This window comes from Orbicella faveolata, unplaced genomic scaffold (assembly GCF_042242905.1).
Source record: "Orbicella faveolata isolate gen_17 unplaced genomic scaffold, um_ofav_v1 contig_13, whole genome shotgun sequence".
NCBI lineage: Eukaryota > Metazoa > Cnidaria > Anthozoa > Scleractinia > Merulinidae > Orbicella > Orbicella faveolata.
Genome location: NW_028301540.1, coordinates 9,865,174 through 9,884,496, shown reverse-complemented (window position 1 = coordinate 9,884,496; position 19,323 = coordinate 9,865,174). Strand labels below are relative to the sequence as shown.

At 40.4% G+C, this 19,323-nt stretch overlaps 1 protein-coding gene across 5 annotated transcripts in view; it reads left to right on the top strand.

Annotated features, from left to right (window-relative positions):
* LOC110050097 (uncharacterized) overlaps positions 1 to 19,323 on the top strand; it is a 56,803-nt gene that overhangs the window by 12,816 nt on the left and 24,664 nt on the right. For 2 of the 5 annotated variants that reach the window (XM_089284550.1, XM_089284547.1), the window contains exons 10-39: positions 2,173 to 2,739; positions 4,273 to 4,601; positions 5,130 to 5,364; positions 6,004 to 6,051; positions 6,147 to 6,356; positions 6,842 to 7,176; positions 7,829 to 8,066; positions 8,515 to 8,550; positions 8,639 to 8,848; positions 9,520 to 9,854; positions 9,997 to 10,234; positions 10,639 to 10,680; positions 10,775 to 10,984; positions 11,432 to 11,766; positions 12,358 to 12,595; positions 12,898 to 12,948; positions 13,066 to 13,275; positions 13,492 to 13,826; positions 14,526 to 14,763; positions 14,878 to 14,922; positions 15,026 to 15,235; positions 15,458 to 15,792; positions 16,283 to 16,520; positions 16,637 to 16,681; positions 16,910 to 16,954; positions 17,059 to 17,268; positions 17,709 to 18,043; positions 18,290 to 18,527; positions 18,643 to 18,687; positions 18,788 to 18,997. In XM_089284550.1, the coding sequence (XP_089140676.1) occupies positions 2,173 to 2,739; positions 4,273 to 4,601; positions 5,130 to 5,364; positions 6,004 to 6,051; positions 6,147 to 6,356; positions 6,842 to 7,176; positions 7,829 to 8,066; positions 8,515 to 8,550; positions 8,639 to 8,848; positions 9,520 to 9,854; positions 9,997 to 10,234; positions 10,639 to 10,680; positions 10,775 to 10,984; positions 11,432 to 11,766; positions 12,358 to 12,595; positions 12,898 to 12,948; positions 13,066 to 13,275; positions 13,492 to 13,826; positions 14,526 to 14,763; positions 14,878 to 14,922; positions 15,026 to 15,235; positions 15,458 to 15,792; positions 16,283 to 16,520; positions 16,637 to 16,681; positions 16,910 to 16,954; positions 17,059 to 17,268; positions 17,709 to 18,043; positions 18,290 to 18,527; positions 18,643 to 18,687; positions 18,788 to 18,997 (6,396 nt within the window). Of the gene's footprint in view, positions 1 to 1,862; positions 2,075 to 2,172; positions 2,740 to 4,272; positions 4,602 to 5,129; positions 5,365 to 6,003; positions 6,052 to 6,146; positions 6,357 to 6,841; positions 7,177 to 7,828; positions 8,067 to 8,514; positions 8,551 to 8,638; positions 8,849 to 9,519; positions 9,855 to 9,996; positions 10,235 to 10,638; positions 10,681 to 10,774; positions 10,985 to 11,431; positions 11,767 to 12,357; positions 12,596 to 12,897; positions 12,949 to 13,065; positions 13,276 to 13,491; positions 13,827 to 14,525; positions 14,764 to 14,877; positions 14,923 to 15,025; positions 15,236 to 15,457; positions 15,793 to 16,282; positions 16,521 to 16,636; positions 16,682 to 16,909; positions 16,955 to 17,058; positions 17,269 to 17,708; positions 18,044 to 18,289; positions 18,528 to 18,642; positions 18,688 to 18,787; positions 18,998 to 19,323 lie in introns of those variants that run through there. The other 3 variants (XM_020755968.2, XM_089284549.1, XM_089284548.1) reach the window with 3 other exon arrangements.

Genomic DNA, 19,323 nt, shown 5'->3' with positions numbered 1-19,323 from the left:
GATGAAGGAATAATCTTTTTTACAGTTCGGTTGAAAACATATAATTGTGTTGAATTTGCCAATTTTAAACACAAAAAATTATATTCTTTTTCAAATCTCAGCCTCAGGTTTACTCTTATAATATTCTTCAGCCTCGTTGTTCTTATAAAGTATATTCTTATAAAAAAGAAACAGTGTACGTTATCCAGTGGATGGCGTTATCCACCCTTTTAATATTATTGATATATATTTAAAATAAAAAAACACCTGCCCTTTTTGTGGCTGCGATATCACAGGAGGTTCGTTGAAGGACGTTGCGATTCTTTTTGGTTCTGATTTCGCAACAGAGCTTAAGGGACCACAGCAGTAAGAATTTCAAACGTTCGATTGACTATGCCGGAACACGCACACGAGAATATTCATTTAGAATGTCTCTAGTGTCGGCAGAAAAGTAAGTAGATCCAGTGTGGGTATTAAAAATATGCCTTCTTAAAGATAAAAGAGTGTAACGCTTTCAAAACTAGGACCTATTAATTTGTTTTTGAGAAATGCTGAGTTTTCTTGCTCATGTGTCTTTACTTGAGACTCGTTCTTTCGTTTAAATGTGAGAATTCCAAAATTCCATGTGAAAATTGCAAACAACGCGAAAACACTTGTGTTATTTGTTTTCGCTTTCCAATGAAAATGTCAACGGTCTTGTATTACTGAAAATAATTTGATAAGGATCGTGATAAAAGAAAGCCATTACACTAAAAAGCAAACGATCCACCTCCTTCAAAATTGAAAGAGATTTTACAACTCACGGGTCATGTGTCATATTTCATGTATGCGTTGTGGCCGGATACAAGATTCTTCATTTAAGTTCTAGGGTTACAAAGTTCTCTTATTTGTAGTGCTTCAAATGTAAAGTAACCTAGTTTTTTTTACAAATAAAAGTGTCAGCATTGTTAAAGGAATCAAATTTTGGATATTTCTTGATGATGTCATTTGTGACTTGTTGTCTAATATTATTGTATCGGTCACAATGAAATAAGAAATGCATTTCATTCTCAATTTGGTTAGAACAGCAGTACTGACAAATTCAAAGAGTTTCAGGTAATTTAGGAGTACAGTGTCGCCCAGATACGAAAAGAGCGGAATCCAGTCTACCTCATGTGTCTTTACTTGAGACTCGTTCTTTCATTAAATGTGAGAATTCCGGTGAAAATTCCGATGCGTATCCGTTATGTTATCGTCCAACATCTATTATTGAGAATTTAAAGACCAATCGATAATCAATTATCTTCGTTTGTGACCTGTCAACGATGGGATTTATATACCTCTCCGGTAAAGAATCATGACATATTTCCTGAGTGACCAGAATTCTAAAGCGCTTCTCTCGACAAGCCAAAAATTGCAAACAACGCGAAAACACTTATGTTATTTGTTTTCGCTTTCCAACGAAAATGTCAACGGTCTTGTATTACTGAAAATAATTTGATAAGGGTCGTGATAAAAGAAAGCCATTACACTAAAAAGCAAACCGATCCACCTTCCTCAAAATTGAAAGATATTTCACAAATCACGGGTCATGTGTCATATTTCATGTCTGCATTGTGGCCGGATACGAAAAGAGCGGAATCCAGTCTACCTTACACATATACAGTTGTAATTTCACTGTCAAAAATCTTACAGAAAAACTTGTCCTTCCTAAACCTCTTAACCGTCCTTTAGTCAGTTCTTTAGAATTTCAAAAAAAGAACAAAACACTGGGTTTCAGTCAATCGTAAAACGAAATTTCACGTTGGCTAATTTTTAACAATCCCGCTGATAGCACTGGGAATCTGGGTGACCTCATTAAAACAATCCAGATGTCGTATTTGGCAAGTGCTGGGTGTTATTGGTGAATAATTTTACGCTTCGATATTTCGACGTTTTTAGCGTTTTCTTGGAGCCATTTGGAGCCGAGTTGCCGCCGCCGTTAAAAAGAACTCGAATCCTGGGATTTACCGCAGCTACCTTGCAGCTGAAATTTGCTATGTGGCAAAGAGATCGAGTGGTTGGAGATAAATGATAAAGATGTCGAATGCTTTGAAGTGCACAATTTTGTTAATAGGTATATATTGTAATCTCGTTTTATAGCATAACTCCTTACGTGCTGATTAATTTATTTTGCTTTCCCTGGAATTCTAATCACTGTCTATTTCTTCCCAGCTATTTTGGGACCGCTCAGCTTGGCAGTGGATGTTGTTTACCTTCTCGATTCTTCCCACTCCGTCACACCGCAGCATTACAGCGACCAAAAGACGTTCGTAAAACAGTTGTCCCGCTATTTAAACACAATGCCTGCTCGCACCAGAGGCGCTGTCATAACGTATGGTTCCACGGCGACCGTGATTACAAAGTTCGGCGACACAAGCACAACAGACGAATTCCACAGCGCCATCAACAACGCGCCAAAGGTAGGCGGACCGCGAAGAATGGACCGCGCTATCGACTCAGCGCGAAACGTTTTTGCCGAGGCACGGCCGGCTGTACCTAAGGTTGTTATTCTTTTCACTACTGGAAATCAACCAGGTGGGATTCAGACGGGAGTCCTAGACACGTCTTTCCAAAGGCTTTACGATCTTGGAGCCCGCTTGTATGCAGTAACCATCAGTTCAGAATTTATTATATTGCCTCTGAGGGGCTCTGCTGGATCAGATTGGTTCCCGGTGAGATCTTTCACAAGTCTGCCTGTCTATGTGGTCCCCCTGGCTAGACATGTGTCTTATGATACAGGTATGACGACATTTCGTAATATCTACCAGGTTTATACCAGATATTGAAACCAGAGGTTGGGGCGGGGAGGGAGCTATCTCATCTATAAGTTTATAGGTATGAATCCAAAATGTATGGTTTTCGAGACGTTTTGGTCAGCAATATGGTGCAGATTTTGAATATTTTTCACAAATAAGTTATTTTTGTACTTAGGCCTGGAATTGGGTATGCCGTTTAGAAGGAAGCATTTTTGCCCCCTTACCCACATGGAAGCCATACTTGGTTATTAGAGACGAGCACAAATTTTAGAATTCTGAAATAGCGTGTCAATTTTCGGGTTACGTCCATCTAAATTATGGAAAATCACCGCTATTTTGGTCTGAAATAGTGTAAGGGTTTTACAGAAAGCAGGGTGTATGCCTCACCAGAAATTTCGGGAAGTATATTGCCCGGGTGACGAAAGAGGTGTTATGTTTAACCCATGGCTACTCATCGTGATCTTCACCAGGGTTTACCAGCAAAACGTTCACCATTTTTTTTGTGACCTTATTTATTGACCTTCCCTGTTTCTCTCTTTTCATTTGACGGTGTCCCATTAAGCTTTCGTTGATGGTGTGGTTTTTCATGAATTTGAGATATAGGTTTACTGGGTATAGGTTTACTGTGGCCTTGGCGTAAAGTTATTTATTATTTGGGATGACGTTGCGAACTTTCTGGACTTCAAAAGGACACGAACGAAAAAAAGGCAATATAACAAGGTTTTGTTTTTGTTTTTGTCACCTAGATACGAGTGTTTTAAAGGGAAATACACCTCTAGTAAAATTCATACGAAACTAAATCCGGAACTCGAGTGAAGAATTTTCCATATCCTCACCATTGAGAATATTGAAGAAGTACTTTCCCGCTTTTTACGGCTGTTTGTACAAACAGTCAGTTTGTCTAGTTGTCTAAGATATGAATTTTTTTTTCGCTCGCACGTGTCAAACCAATATTTTACTCACTCGCTGCACTTGTTAGTGAAACTTTATTTTCACAACCTGAAAAAAAATCATATCTTTGCGCCGCCGTGTAATATCATCTACCGGTATATCTATTTCTCACCCATACAGGTAAAGCCTCTGCAATGCAATATCCAAACCATAGTGAAAAAAGCGAATATGTGGTAGATATCAAAAAAGAACTAAATTCTTTAGCTTGGGAATAAAACTCTAAATATAAATATTTTTGATATGGAAATATTTTTTTCAAACGTCACTAAGTCAACACTGTCTTTCTTGTTCGGAGTTGAATGTACTTCCGAAGCAAAATGCTGCTGGATTAGTTTCATAGTAAGAAAGAAATGAGCATTCATTCTCTTTTCAGGTGAAAATCTTCGTTTGTCACACATGTATAGTTCGCTAAAAGGAAATAGTCTTATAAAGCATGCATCTCCTCCTTCAAAAATGCTTTTGTGACAAAAAGTTAAATAGTACATGTCAAAATAGGGATACAAAATTATAGTAACGCTGACAAACTTTGATGCGTACGTAATTTTGTGCTGTGATTTACCGACAGCTGCTCTCGGTCCTTACGACTTTGTTGCTGACGTGATCTTTATGTTGGACTCCTCGTCACGCGTCACGCCACAAGACTACGTGAAGGAAAAGGAATTTGTCAAGTTAATAGCAAGGTACCTCAATATCGCGCCGGGAAAGTCTCGAGGCTCTGTTATTGTTTTCAGCACTGATGCAAATCCTCTCTTGCCCTTTGATGGCTACTCGAGCATGTCCGAATTTAATACAGTCATTGACAAAGCCCCGCAGCTGAGCGGAAAGAGAAGAATTGACCGTGCATTTGGTGCTGCCGCGACTTTGTTTCAAAACGCTAGACCATCTGTTCGTAAGGTACGTGCCTACATTTATTGCCACCCTATTGGCTAATGACATAACACACCAACCCTTCGATTCCTCTTCCGTTTCGTTACCTTTACCACGAAACGATAACTGATAAGGAATGATTACGAAGTCGTCTGCCCTTAATAGCAAAGAATTAGCAACCCCGTGTTGAGAAATCTGCGTTTTGATAAATAACGTATTCTGTAGATAGATATTAAGAAATGTCAATAGTACATCCCTCAGAGAGGCTCTTATTCCACTGTTTTCAGATCGAATTGGACTTGAGAATTGTTGATTCCGGAAACCTCGAATAGCTCACATAAAATATAAACAACCATGGTCCTGAGTTCCCCTCATCGACCACGCCTTTTAACTGGTCAACTGGACAACTTCTTGTCAGGGATTGGGATTGTTAACCATGTCATGTCTCTTTCAAATAAACAGTTTTTGTCCTTCACTGAATGGCACTGTAGCAACCCTTACAATGAGTCAGTCCAGACAGCGCAAACCATATACCTTTATTGTTCTTCTCTTCAGGTTGCAATACTACTCACTGGTGGAAGACAATCTCCCGATGGAGGGTCCTTGGAAGACGCTGTGCAGCTGATGAGAAACCGTGACGTCACAACGTACGTCATATCTATAGGCGATAGATCTGATGTTCCCGTCCAGAGACCAGAGGATCTGTTCTACTTGCCGTCATATAGTGATCTCCCGCGACAAGTGCAATCCATTGCAAAGAATATGACAAAACCAAGAGGTAATCAAGCGAGTAAGTCATGACGTTTTTATATCATCTATTAAGATAGTTTGATAACTGGTTGGCTAGCTATCCTTGTCGAGCCGTGAAAACATATGTAGCTACATTTAACTGCTGCTGCGCCTCGTGAGTCCACAACATTTTGACCACTGTGATGACTCGTTTCGTTGTCGATAAGAGTACAGACCACGCTAAACCACATTTCGATTTGTTTTTTACCAGAATACCAACGTCAAAGAAAATGTTTTTTTTCAGTGCGCGAGCTGAAAAAGGCAATGCGTGACACATTGACGCGAGCAGCGTTGTCTGGACTCTTATCGACAACGGCAAATTTGCCAATCACATTGCGAGATTAGTAGCGGTTGTGGGAAAATAGTGATTTCCCCATGATTCGGCGCTGAGTGAATAAATTAAAATGTAATCATTTAGCATCAAACAAATGAAACACGTCAACTGTGAATGTGTGTTTTAGGCCTTCTCTCAGCCTCCCAAAATTTCGCAGATATCTTACTTTAATACTATATAGTCACTTGATAAATTTTTTTTTCCTTTCTATTAACATGAGTAATTAATCACGAGAAAATCCTATTCGTTATATTGGATTCAGTTTGTAATATTTGGTTTGAGGTAATAATTGTTCTTCCTTTGTAGCAGTGACAACACCAGCACCGACAACGCCATCGCCAACTGCTGCTACAGGTATTTATGAAGTTGTGCTCATCTGCCACTTATCTGCATTAAACTGATCCACGGTGACCGAGTAATCCACACTTTTCTTTATATTTTATTTCCAGATCCGTGCAAGACTGAGGGCTGCAATGCTCCTCACAATATCGGCTGCCGAGTAGTGAATAACACGGCACAATGTATTTGTCCTACTTGTCCCAACATATTAAGGCCGGTATGTACGTCTGATCATGTGCAGGATCTGAGCGAGTGTCATATGAAAAGACAAGCCTGTGAGTTGAATATCGATGTTGCTGTTGAAAAGCGAGGACCCTGCGGTACGTTAGGTTTTTTTGTACTTATTAGTTACATTATTTTTTGTTAATTTCGTTAAAAGTTGTTTCATATTGAAGAGATTAGTTACTCATTATCTGAAATAACGTATCGCACTGTCTGTCAATGATTCATAAATATTTTATCAGTGTATTTTGTAGTTTTCTTTTAAAAGTGGTCACAAGTGACGTAATTTTGTTCTCGTGTTTAGTTGTTTATTTTGCCGTTGCTGAAGTCAGATTGACGTTACTAATAGAACTGCTAGGAATTTGGTCAACTTCCGTACGCGATGCTGGTCTAGAATTAGTTGGTGGGGTTTCCAATGCTATCGATCGAGGTGGTGTCTTTAAACACCTTGTATAGGGAGGCAACAGGAAGGCAATACCCAAATCTCTCCATTTTAGTCCAAAATATTAGGGCGCAGCAATACTCGTAAGAACTCCTCATGTTTGCACTAAGCTTTTGCATATTTACTACTCCTTCTCATCAGATAAAGAATGTCGCAGCGTTGTGGACATCGCTTTTATTATTGATTCTTCTGGCAGTATTGGGAGAAGCAACTGGCAGCGAATGAAACGATTTCTTAAAGCACTGGTCAGCAAACTGGACGTTAGCGACTCTGGTACACATATAGCAGCCGTGGCGTACAGTGGCAATCCGGAAGTAGTGATGAGGTTCAGTAATTTTCAGGGTGTCGACCAGGTTAACCGATTGTTTGATGAAATGCGTTGGCAGCGTGGCTTTACCTACACAGACAAAGCACTTCTTCTTGCAGACAGAGACCTTTTCCAGACCACTAACGGGATGAGACCAGCCGTGCCGAAGGTAAGTCAGAGCCTCGTTAGTCTACATGATGTATCGTCCCCCCCTTCGCGCCCAACCCCGCCTGCCACCCAATATCTATTCACTCTTAGATGGAGAAAAGCACTTCAAAGTTAGAATGCAACAGAACTACTCTGGGAAGTCCCAATAAAATAACCATTAAACCACCATTAGGCCACTGCACTCTTTAAGTGGTTACTATATTAATGCCTGGCCACTTTTGATGGGCTCAAATACTATCAACAAATGTTCGCCAGCAGTGTTTTAAAATGTCACGAGCAGACAACTTCTTTGTGTCATTTTTAAGGACTTTAAGGTCGATCTACGGTTTTCGCACGTAAGTTTAAAACATGCCAAGTTGTCTTGAATTATACTTTTATCCTAGAAAACATCATTCATTGGAACTACAAATTCATTTCCATTCATTCAGTCATTCATTCATTCATTCATTCATTCATTCATTCATTCATTCATTCATTCATTCATTCATTCATTCTTTCATTCATTCATTCATTCAGTCAGTCAGTCAGTCAGTCAGTCAAAACGCGAATCCTGCTTTTTTAAGCGGTTTTCGCCACATCTACCGCTCATTTGCCATTCGTGTCAAGCACTGCTGACAAAATCAAACCGTTATGTCGTTGATGAATTTTGGCAGTTGGCCTTTGTGATCACAGACGGGAAGCAAACCACAACAGGAAACTACACCAGACTTTCGGAAGCCTCCCAAGGAATTAAAAACAAGGGGATCACTGTGTATGTTCTTGGTGTTGGCAATGGAGTAGATCGAGCAGAGCTGGAGGAGATCGCATCCAGGTCAGACTACGTCAGTGTAACTCCATCATTTCAAGATCTCCTATCCATCTCTTCGGGGATAAGACAGCTATTTTGTGCCGGTGAGTGTTTGCATGCACGACATGAATACCCGGGGGAGATTCTTATACAAAAAGGAGAGCGGTGCTTGACGTGCAGTTTTGGTACCTCTTAGTGTGTTTAGTCTAAAAAGGTCCACAGCAGAAGTGTTTGCGGTACCTTTTAGGGTATTGAGCCGAAAATATGACAGGAGACAATGTGTTGTTTTAGAATTGGTACCTCTTAGGGGTGAAGAACATTTCATACCACGCCCACAAAACAGTATCTTGGTAGCTCTTAGGAGTTCTTTTCAAAATTTCCGACGAGCACCCCCGTCCTTTATATGTGGGAGATTTCCCGTGAATATTACTGCAGTCAACTAGTGGGTGATACTGTTCGACCAGTCTCTTTTTACCAAGAAATCGTTTGACGTCAGTGCATTTTAGTATTTATAGTACGATTGCAGTAACAGTTTGCCATCTATTTCGACAGTTCCAACGCAAGCACCCATAGTGACAACACCTCCAGGTATTTACTTCCACTGTTCTTGATCTAATTTTGTTTAACAGGGATAAGGGGTGCGGCAAAGGTTAATCATGTATTATATTTTTCTCAGACCCATGCGTTACGGATGGCTGCCGTGCTCCATACAATATCGGTTGCCGTGTAGTGAACAAAACAGCACAGTGTATTTGCCCTACATGTCCTAACGTACGTAGGCCTGTGTGTGCATCGGATGGTGTACAAGACCTCAGCGAGTGTCATCTGAAGCAACAGGCTTGTGGGATGGATATTGCTGTCACTGTTGCAAAGCAGGCACCGTGTGGTACGTCTGTTATCCATTGTCCATTGTGGACCATTGTTATTTTGTAATAAACATCTTTAGGGATGTTGGGATGACGAAGTGGCGAGGTCCTTCTCCTGGCGTCATATATGGATTGATTTTGTTTTGTTGGTACTTCGGAGGCCCATTTTTTTTTTTTTTTTTTTTTCATCCACATAAAAACAATGTTTCTAACTTCCAACTCAATTGCGAATCCGAGGACAACAGCTTTGTTAGGTGTGAGACTGTTATGTGCTACTGCTATCTGTTTAACAAATTGACGTCTATCTTGTTATTAATCATGAATTTCGTCATAACATTGTCAAAGTAGTTGTGGATCCGTACACTACTTTGACAATGTTATGAATTGTCAATAACAGGACAGACGCATGAAAAACAGACGTCAATTTGGTTTTTTTTTTTACAATAACAAATTGTCAATTTGCCCGCTTTCGCTCGACGCGTCAATATCGCATAGATTATAAATTCTTGCGTGTGTCCGCTTATTGACAATTAAAACTAGCCAATCAACGCGCGAAAATTTCTGCAGTTATTGTAAAATGTGTTATTGTTACTGTTAGTTTTATTGTATTGACATTGTTATTTGTTGTTCTTGTTATTACCCTTGGCAATTTCACGAGTTCAAAGGTAAACCAAAGTCTTAAATTTTTCAGAAAAAGAATGCAGCACCGTTGTGGATATCGCCTTCGTCGTTGATTCATCCGGAAGTATTGGTCGCAGCAATTGGGAAAGAGTAAAACGGTTTCTCAAATCCTTGGTCAGCAAATTGGACGTTAGTCCTTCCGCAACGCACTTAGCTGTTATATCATACAGTACCAATCCCAAGGTAGAGCTGCGATTTAATGGCCTTCAAAATACCGACGAGGTCAATCGAAAGTTTGACGATATGCTTTGGCAGCGTGGCTTTACCTACACGGATAAAGCTCTCCAGCTTGCGGACAGAGATCTGTTCCAGATTTCAAACGGGATGAGATCAAGCGTGCCAAAGGTAGTAAGCCTCTATGATAATTGCTATAGTGTTTGGTCCTAGAACGTTTATTTACTTACTTGTAAAACTTTCTGGTTTATTATGTCATAAGAATGCTCGGAATCGATCTTCTGACCTTCCGCTTTAATGGCGTTTTGTGTAGCTCGCCCTCGTCATCACAGACGGAAAGCAAACAACAACATCATCTTACACTAGACTTTCAGTGGCCTCGCAAGGAATGAAAACTAAAGGAGTTACCGTATATGCTATCGGAGTGGGTGCTGGAGCTGATCGAGCAGAGCTGGCAGAGATTGCTTCCGGATCAAAATACGTTTACACTTCAACCTCATTCAAAGATCTTCAGAACATCGCGCCAACAATAAGAAAGCGTCTGTGCCAAAGTAAGCTGTTTAGTTTGCAACGTTTTATGACAACTGCGGTTTTCTGTACACAAGGTTTTATTTTCAACCTATCACTCAAGTGATTACCCCGATTTTTTTTCCTTCTGTTGTTACTTCCAATTGTGAGATTGGATCAGTTAACTGTCTCTGCATCTTTAAAGGTTGACATCTAGACCGTTAGAGACTCGTTGAAGCAAATCGAGTACTTATGACAAAGGGCTCACGATCAAGCTGGCATGACTACTTAATATTCACTTCCTTATACAATCTCCAGTTTAGTATGTCGTTTTGTTTTGTTGTAAACGAAGCTAAACAGTTTCCTTGCTAAGGTTATCCGGCTCTTTCCTTTCATTTTCAATGACCTAAAAATTGGTTTTAATCAAGATTTTCCGTTTTATTTTCAGCACCTACCCAAGCACCACAAGTATCGACACCCATGAAGCCAGGTAATGTAGTGAGCCTGATTTCCGATAGCAGCTTTACCTGAATTTCAATACACCTTGCTTGATACTATTGATGTAGCTTTTGTACACTTTGCAGATCTTTGTGAGACTCGAGGCTGCAGTGCTCCATACAACATCGGTTGCCGAGTAGTGGACAGCCAACCGCAATGTATTTGTCCCACTTGTCCCAACATACGCAGGCCAGTTTGTGCATCGGATGATGTGCAGGATCTGAGCGAGTGTCATCTGAAGCAACAGGCTTGTCTGGGAAACATACCTGTCACTGTAGTGAAGCAGGGACAATGCGGTGTGTATTTCGATTGATTCTATTATCCATGTTCATATCTACGTACTTCAAGCAATTATAGTAAGTTATAACACCTTATGGTGACAACATCGAAAAAGAAGTAATAATTATTGTTAAAAAAATCTTGGTCCATTTGGTAATTATGTCAACTGAATTTCGTTAACAGAAGGAGTTCACTTTGCTCATCTCGGAGAAAACGACCCTTCATTTCCTAGTCGACCTTAGCTTAAAGGAAATCTCGCCACGTTGTGTATGTGCAAACGATCGTAGGCACACGACTGACACGACAAATTATGCGAAGCTAAGATACGTAATGCAATGCAATCCAAGCTGTGCGTATTTGTCAGGGATTTGGATTGTTTGTGGCTTTTTCAAGGCCTTCAGGTCAGGTATTACTTTCTTGCTATTTTTCTAACTGACAATAGCCTGCTGATTTGTTGAAAACAGATAAGGAATGCCGCCCCGTCCTGGATATTGCTTTTATTGTCGACTCATCTGGAAGTATTGGACGCAGCAACTGGGAGAGAGTGAAGCGATTCGTCAAAGCATTAATAAGCAAACTTGACGTCAGGAACTCTGGCACACGCGTGGCAGCTATAGCATACAGTACCAATCCCGAAGTGGTGACCAGATTTAGAAGCTATCAGGGGACGGACCATGTTAATCGACTGATTGACACGATGCGGTTTCAGCGTGGCTTCACCTACACGGATAAAGCACTTTTACTTGCAGACAGAGATCTGTTTCAAAGATCCAACGGGATGAGATCAAACGTGCCAAAGGTATAGTTTATGTAAGGAAACTGTTGTTTAAATTAGTCGGCCTCTTCTATTCACCTGTGTTTGAAGGAGTTGGAAAACGGTGTTTTTAGTAGTTTCTCCGTTCTGCTGACTAAAATGTTGTGGCCATTTATTAACCGTAACCAAGTGAAAAGTCATGATCAACCCGGTACTTACCTAAAAGGTGTTTTGGCAACTCACCTTTCGCCAAGTCCTCTTTTATAAGTAATTTTCCGCGATTAGATTCAATTGAGCTTCCTACTCATAGCAATTGTTATACATTTCCTGTCCACTTGTAATTTATATCCCAGAATTTGTCTCATTTTATTTTAGAATTTGTCTCATACAATGTATGATTACTAGAGAACGTCACTTTGACATTGGATTGATGGCTTCAATCTGGTCGTTGCAAAAGAACGCTCGCAAGATCTGAGAATCAGAGTTGAGTGTAATTAGTTGTAGCTGGTCGAAATCAGTTGGACAAGACGTGTGCCAGTGCTCGACCTAACAGAGTGGTTGAATAAGCTAGCAAGCTAATTTCAAACTTCAACAATGTTAAGAAACGCCTATTTAACAAGATGGTATTTTATCTAGTTGGCCTTTGTGATCACAGACGGTAAGCAGACAACAACACAAGCGTACACGAAACTTTCGGAGGCTTCAAGAGGAATGAAAAATAAAGGGGTCACAGTGTATGCTGTTGGCGTTGGTAGTGGGGCAGATACTGCAGAGCTGGAAGAGATTGCCTCCGGGTCAAAGTACGTGTACACATCAGCATCATTCAGAGATCTGCAGAACATCACTCCAAAAATAAGAAAGCGCTTGTGTGGAGGTAACTTATGGATAAACATAAGATGTAGAAATGCGGCACAGAGTGTCTTTGGCACGTCATAACAATTACTGGCCTTTAAAACGTCAGTTTCTCCCAAAGGCAATTCGACGAGCTATTACTAAAAGCTAACGATACTTTTATACTGATTTTTGAAGTAACAACTGTACAGCCTCTAAGTTGTGTTAAATTCATTTTCGCTCTATCAAAGACGGCACCCGAAACTGTATCTAAAAGAACCTTTAGTGTTCATTATATTATAGAGCGATGAGACATTAATTTTTCCTAACAAGTGTTTTCTTTAGCAGCAGTTCCTACCCGAACAACGACAGTAACCCCAGCTCCTACAACGCCAGGTAACTGAGCTGATTTATTTTCCCGTACCACCTCGAATTTCACTGCGTAGCTTTTTGCTATAGACGACAGTTGATGTAGTCTGTACATCTTTATGCGTTGTTTTTACTTCCTTGTAGATCCTTGTGTCGCGCCAGGATGCGATGCTCCGTACAACATCGGATGTCGGGTAGTTGACAATAAACCACAGTGTATTTGTCCTTCTTGTTCCAATACCCTGAGGCCTGTTTGTGCATCGGATGATGTACAGGACCTGAGCGAATGTCACTTGAAACGCCAAGCTTGTCAAGGAAACATTACTGCTACTGTTGCAAAGCAGGGACCATGCGGTACGTTTTTTAATAACATAACGGTATTTGCAATGTTGATTTTACCTCTTGTATTCTGATACCTCTAGTGTATGATAAGCGCTGCTTCAAATAGCCATCCACCGTAACATTTTTACCTTCCTCGTTATTTTTCTTACAGTAACATTAACACTAGGCTTTCCTCCTTCTAAATGTAAAGAATACTGGAAAATGCTGTTTCAATATCCTTTTTATCAGATAAAGAATGTCGTGCCGTTGTGGATATCGCTTTTATAATTGATTCATCTGGAAGTATTGGTCGCACCAATTGGGAAAAAATGAAACGATTCCTTAAAGCGTTGGTCAGCAAGCTTGATGTGAGCCCTTCTGCCACACACATAGCAGCTGTCTCATACAGTACCAATCCAGAGGTGGTGTTAAGATTCAGTGGGTTTCAGGGCACTGTCCAGGTTAACCAGCTACTAGACAGAATGCGTTTTCAGCGTGGCTTTACCTACACAGACAAAGCGCTCCTTCTCGCAGACAGAATCCTGTTTCAAACGTCAACCGGAATGAGATTAAGCGTACCAAAGGTAAGTGGGCTGAAGTTTTTGGCTGGGGAAAAAAAAAACTCAAATAGAGGATCATGGAGATCCTTAATTGTTAAGGGGGAGTAGAGTTGAAAGCATATTGCGACGATTCGGAAAAATTCTTCCATTATCTATTTAAAGGCTCCTTTTTACAGACAATGTTCGGCGCAATTTTTGTGGCGATTTTACTGCCAATTTTTGCCGCGTCGAGGTCTGCAACTCTAAATCGCGCACGAAAAAGAGCGATTAATGCAACTCAGTCGTAATTTCAGTGTGATGATTCCTGAGGTTTCGAAGTTATTCAGGACAAAACAGTACAAGCCTACTTTGGCTTCTGTTCATTTTATCACGTTTCAAAGAAATATCGCGTTCAGTATACAATAAAATTGCAGTTGCTTGCAGGGCCTGCGCGACAAAGCTTGCCTCTAAAATTACCATTGTCAATGGGCCTTGAAATTTCAAGGAGTTTTAAAATACCTCAATAGACTTCCAGTGGGAGATACTAAGCAGTGTTCTATCTTCTAATGCTATTTATTTGTCAGTAGAGAGGTGTAAGAAATGTGATGTTACGAAAGTCAAACATTTTCAGACACTCTTGCCCACTTTTGCACTCTGCAAAACGCAGCATCCATGAATGAATCCTTGATATGCATAATCTTCCGATTGAACTACGTTCGTCTTTTTTGATAATACCTTGTATAGTTCGCCATTGTGATCACAGATGGAAAACAGACAACGACACTGCCTTACACGAGACTTTCAGAAGCTTCGCGAGGAATAAAAAATAAAGGCATTACTGTCTACGCTCTTGGAGTTGGCAGTGGAGCCGATCGAGCAGAGCTGGAGGAGATCGCTTCTGGGTCAGAGTACGTTTTCACATCTTCGTCATTTAGTGATCTCCAGAACATCGCTCCAAGAATTACAAAGCGATTCTGTGCCGGTAAAAGTGCGGATCATATTCGTTTCCATCTGATTCTTTTTAGATCAGCTGCCTGTTCTTGATACTGGAGTATTTAAGAGATTTCAGTTATCCTTTTCACCTTTTTTCCAACAGTACCAACACAAACGACTACAACAGCCCCGACGCCTACAACCACAGGTATTTTGCCTAAGTTTCTTGTAAAAAAAAAATCATCTCCATTTTGATTCAAATTGTAAAAAGGACGAATGATAAACCAAACTTTGTTATTGGACTTTTTCAGATCCATGTGTCACTCAAGGCTGCCGTGCTCCATACAATATCGGCTGCCAAGTAGTGGACAACAAAGCACAGTGTATTTGTCCTTCTTGTTCCAATATTCCAAGGCCTGTTTGTGCAACGGATGGTGTTCAGGACCTAAGCGAGTGTCATATGAGACGACAAGCTTGTCAAGGAGATATAACGGTTGCTGTTGCAAAGCAGGGACCATGTGGTATGTTGACCATTCATTAATTTATAGAAATTTATGCCTTGGTTTTCCTAGCTCGGATATGTTAAATTCATATCTTTTCTTAAATAACAATATATCGTACAAATAAGTGTACAAATAAGTTTTATCTTTCAATTATTAATTTAAAAATAAGTTTCTATTTGACTTTCAAGAAATAAAACATGAACAGGAAACTTTTATTATTTTGTCTTCCTTTTTGATCAGATAAAGAATGTAGCACGGTTGTGGATATCGCTTTTGTCGTTGATTCATCTGGATCTATTGGTCGCACCAATTGGGAAAGAATGAAACGATTTCTGAAAACATTAGTCAGCAGACTTGACGTCAGCCCATCCGCCACACACATAGCAGCTATAGCATACAGTAACAGTCCTGAGGTAGTCATGAGGTTTAATGGTATTCAGGGTACAAACCAGGTTAATCAGTTGCTTGACAGGATGCGTTATCAGCGTGGCTTTACCTACACGGACAAAGCACTCCTTCTTGCGGACAGTGATCTATTTCAGTCTTCCACCGGAATGAGATCCAATGTGCCCAAGGTAAGTAGGTTTCCCATCCGAGTGCGATTGCAATACCAAAATTTGTCGCCTAATGACCGACGGTATTAAGACACACTAGACATGAAAATAATGCTTCCAGTGTTGCGATCGGAGACAGACATTTTCTCAAGTTTTTGTAATCCAATCTGCTGTTTTCTGCTGTTTTTTTACGTGGCTTCTGTCCACTTTTAGCAGCGTTGCTATTTCAAGATTCGTTAGCGCGAACAGTAACGGACCTTGAGATTGCAACTCTCATGATAGTGGACAGCAGCTGTCGACGATTCAGAACAGTAAACAACAGATCGGATTGCAAAACCTTTCAGGAAGCTACTACGACTTAATGTCTATATATGTTTTCATCTTGTGTATAAAATTTTGCGTCATTTTCGTATGGAATAAGAACTTAATAGGCTCTAAAATGGCACGTGTCATTCTTCCTTTTCCATATTGTGATTTCTAACGATCACCTTTTGTCACACTGCTTTTGTAGTTGGCCATTGTGATCACAGATGGGAAACAGACAACAACACTACCTTACACGAGACTTTCAGTAGCTTCACTAGGAATAAAAAATAAAGGCGTTACTGTGTATGCTCTTGGAGTTGGAAGTGGAGCAGATCGAGCCGAGCTGGAAGAGATTGCATCTGGGTCGGAGTACGTTTTCACGTCTTCGTCATTTAGTGATCTCCAGGACATCACTCCAAAAATTACAAAGCGATTCTGTGCCGGTAGGAGTACATATCATGCACATTTCCGTCTGATAATTTTCATATCGGTTGCCTGTTCTTCATACTAGAGTATTTTGGAATTTTCAGTAACATACGTTTTGCTTTTATTCCTACAGTACCAAAACAAACAACAACAACAGCCCCGACGCCTACAACCACAGGTATTTTGCCTAAGTTTGTGAAAAAACCAAACAATCATCTCCATTTTGATTCAAATTGCAAAAAGGACGACTGATAAACCAAACTTTGTTATTGCACTTTTTCAGATGTATCTGTCACTCAAGGCTGCCGTGCTCCATACAATGTCGCTGCCAAGTAGTGGACAGCAAAGCACAGTGTATTTGTATTTGAAGTTTTTAGTAATATACTTTTTGCTTTTATTCCAACAGTGCCAACACAAACGACAACAACAGCCCCGACACCTACAACCACAGGTATTTGGCTAACGTTTGTTGTAAAAAAAAATGTCAGCGAAAATTTGCTTCAAATTGCACAAAGGACGAGTGATAAACCAAAATTTCTTCTTACACTTTTTCAGATCCATGTGTCACTCAAGGCTGCCGTGCTCCATACAATATTGGCTGCCAAGTAGTGGACAACAAAGCACAGTGTATTTGTCCTACCTGTTCCAATATTCCAAGGCCTGTTTGCGCAACGGATGGGGTACAGGACCTAACCGAATGTCATCTCAGACAACAAGCTTGTCAGGGAGATATAACGGTTGCTGTTGCAAAGCGGGGACCATGTGGTATGTTGACCATTCATCAATCTATGGTAACTTATTTCTTGGTTTTGCCAACTCGGGTATGTAATATTCATTACCGAGCTTAAAATTCACCATCTTTATTAACTTGTCACTTCATGAGCTATTTACATAATCAGATATTGTACTACAGAGTGCAATGAAAAAATACGTTTCTATTTGCCTTTCAAAGCGATCCTGTGCTGTTAAGAGCGCAGATCATACACGTTTCCGTGCAATAATTGTCAGATCGGTTGTCAGTTCTTAATATTGGATAATTGAGAAGTAAGAGGGAGTAAGTAAGACTTTATTAAAGTGACTCACTCTTAGTTAGCTACGTAGAAAGCTACTTTACATGTCTAATCACAACATATGTAAGAGAAAAAGACATGGCATGAAAACATGGCATGAAAACATTTATTATTATGTGTCCCTTTCTTGAACAGATAAAGAATGTCGCACCGTTATGGATATCGCTTTTGTCGTTGATTCATCTGGATCTATTGGTCGCACCAATTGGGAAAGAACGAAACGATTTCTGAAAGCATTGGTCAGCAGACTTGACGTCAGCCCATCCGCCACACACATAGCAACTATAGCATACAGTAACAGACCTGAGGTAGTCATGAGGTTTAATGGTATTCAGGGTACAAACCAGGTTAATCAGTTGCTTGACAGGATGCGTTATCAGCGTGGCTTTACCTACACGGACAAAGCACTCCTTCTTGCGGACAGTGATCTATTTCAGTCTTCCACCGGAATGAGATTCAATGTACCCAAGGTGAGTAGTTTTCCTATCCGAGTCGAAATCCAAAATCAAAATTTATCTCCTCATCATTTTCTTTTTTGTTTTTAGAAATGTGACTAACAGTATTGAAACTTCATAAGTGTATGGTATTACCTTGTGCATAAAATGTTCCTTAATTTTCATATGAAATAAGAACTTTTAAACTTGGAACATGTCGTATAAATCAGTCTTATTTTCTCCAAGTTGTGACAGTCAGCCCTTTTCGTTCTGTTTGTGTAGTTGGCCATTGTGATTACAGATGGGAAACAGACAACAACACAATCTTACACGAGACTTTCAGTAGCTTCACGAGGAATAAAAAATAAAGGCGTTACTGTCTACGCTATTGGAGTTGGCAGTGGAGCCGATCGAGCAGAGCTGGAAGAGATTGCATCTGGGTCGGAGTACGTTTTCACATCTTCGTCTTTTAGTGATCTCCAAGACATCGCTCCAAGGATTACAAAGCGATTCTGTGCCGGTAAGAGTGCAAACCATGCACTTTTTCATGGGATAATTTTCAGATTGGTTGGCTGTTCTTGATACTGGAGTATTTAGGAGTTTGCAGTTATACGTTTTTGCTTTTATTCCAACAGTACCAACACAAACGACAACAACAGCCCCGACACCTACAACGACAGGTATTTTTATTACGTTTGTAAAAAAAACAAGGCAGCGAAATTTGCTTCAAATTGCACCAAGGACGAGTGATAAACCAAAATTTCTTTTGCACTCTTTCAGATCCATGTGTCACTCAAGGCTGCCGTGCTCCATACAATATCGGCTGCCAAGTAGTGGACAACAAAGCACAGTGTATTTGTCCTACCTGTTCTAATATTCCAAGGCCTGTTTGCGCAACCGATGGTGTACAGGAACTGAGCGAGTGTCATCTGAGACGACAAGCTTGTCAGAAAGATATAACGGTTGCTGTTGCAAAGCAGGGACCATGTGGTATGTTGACCATTCATTAATTTATTCATTCATGATAACTTATTTCTTGGTTTTTCTAACTCGGGTATGTAATATTCATGACCTTTTACAATAATCATATATTGTACTAATCAGTGACGGATCTAGGGGAGGGGCCAGGGGCCCGGGTCACCCCCCTTATTTTGGGTAAAAAAGAAATACTTACAGAAGGAAGAAAAGCCGGCAGGGCAAGCAAAACAAAACCGCCGCCCCTCCCCCCCCCCCCCCCCGCCCCCCAACCCCTTAGCTCAAGGTCTGGATCCGCCACTGCTAATGCGTTTTATCCTACAGTCTTGAATGTGAAAGTA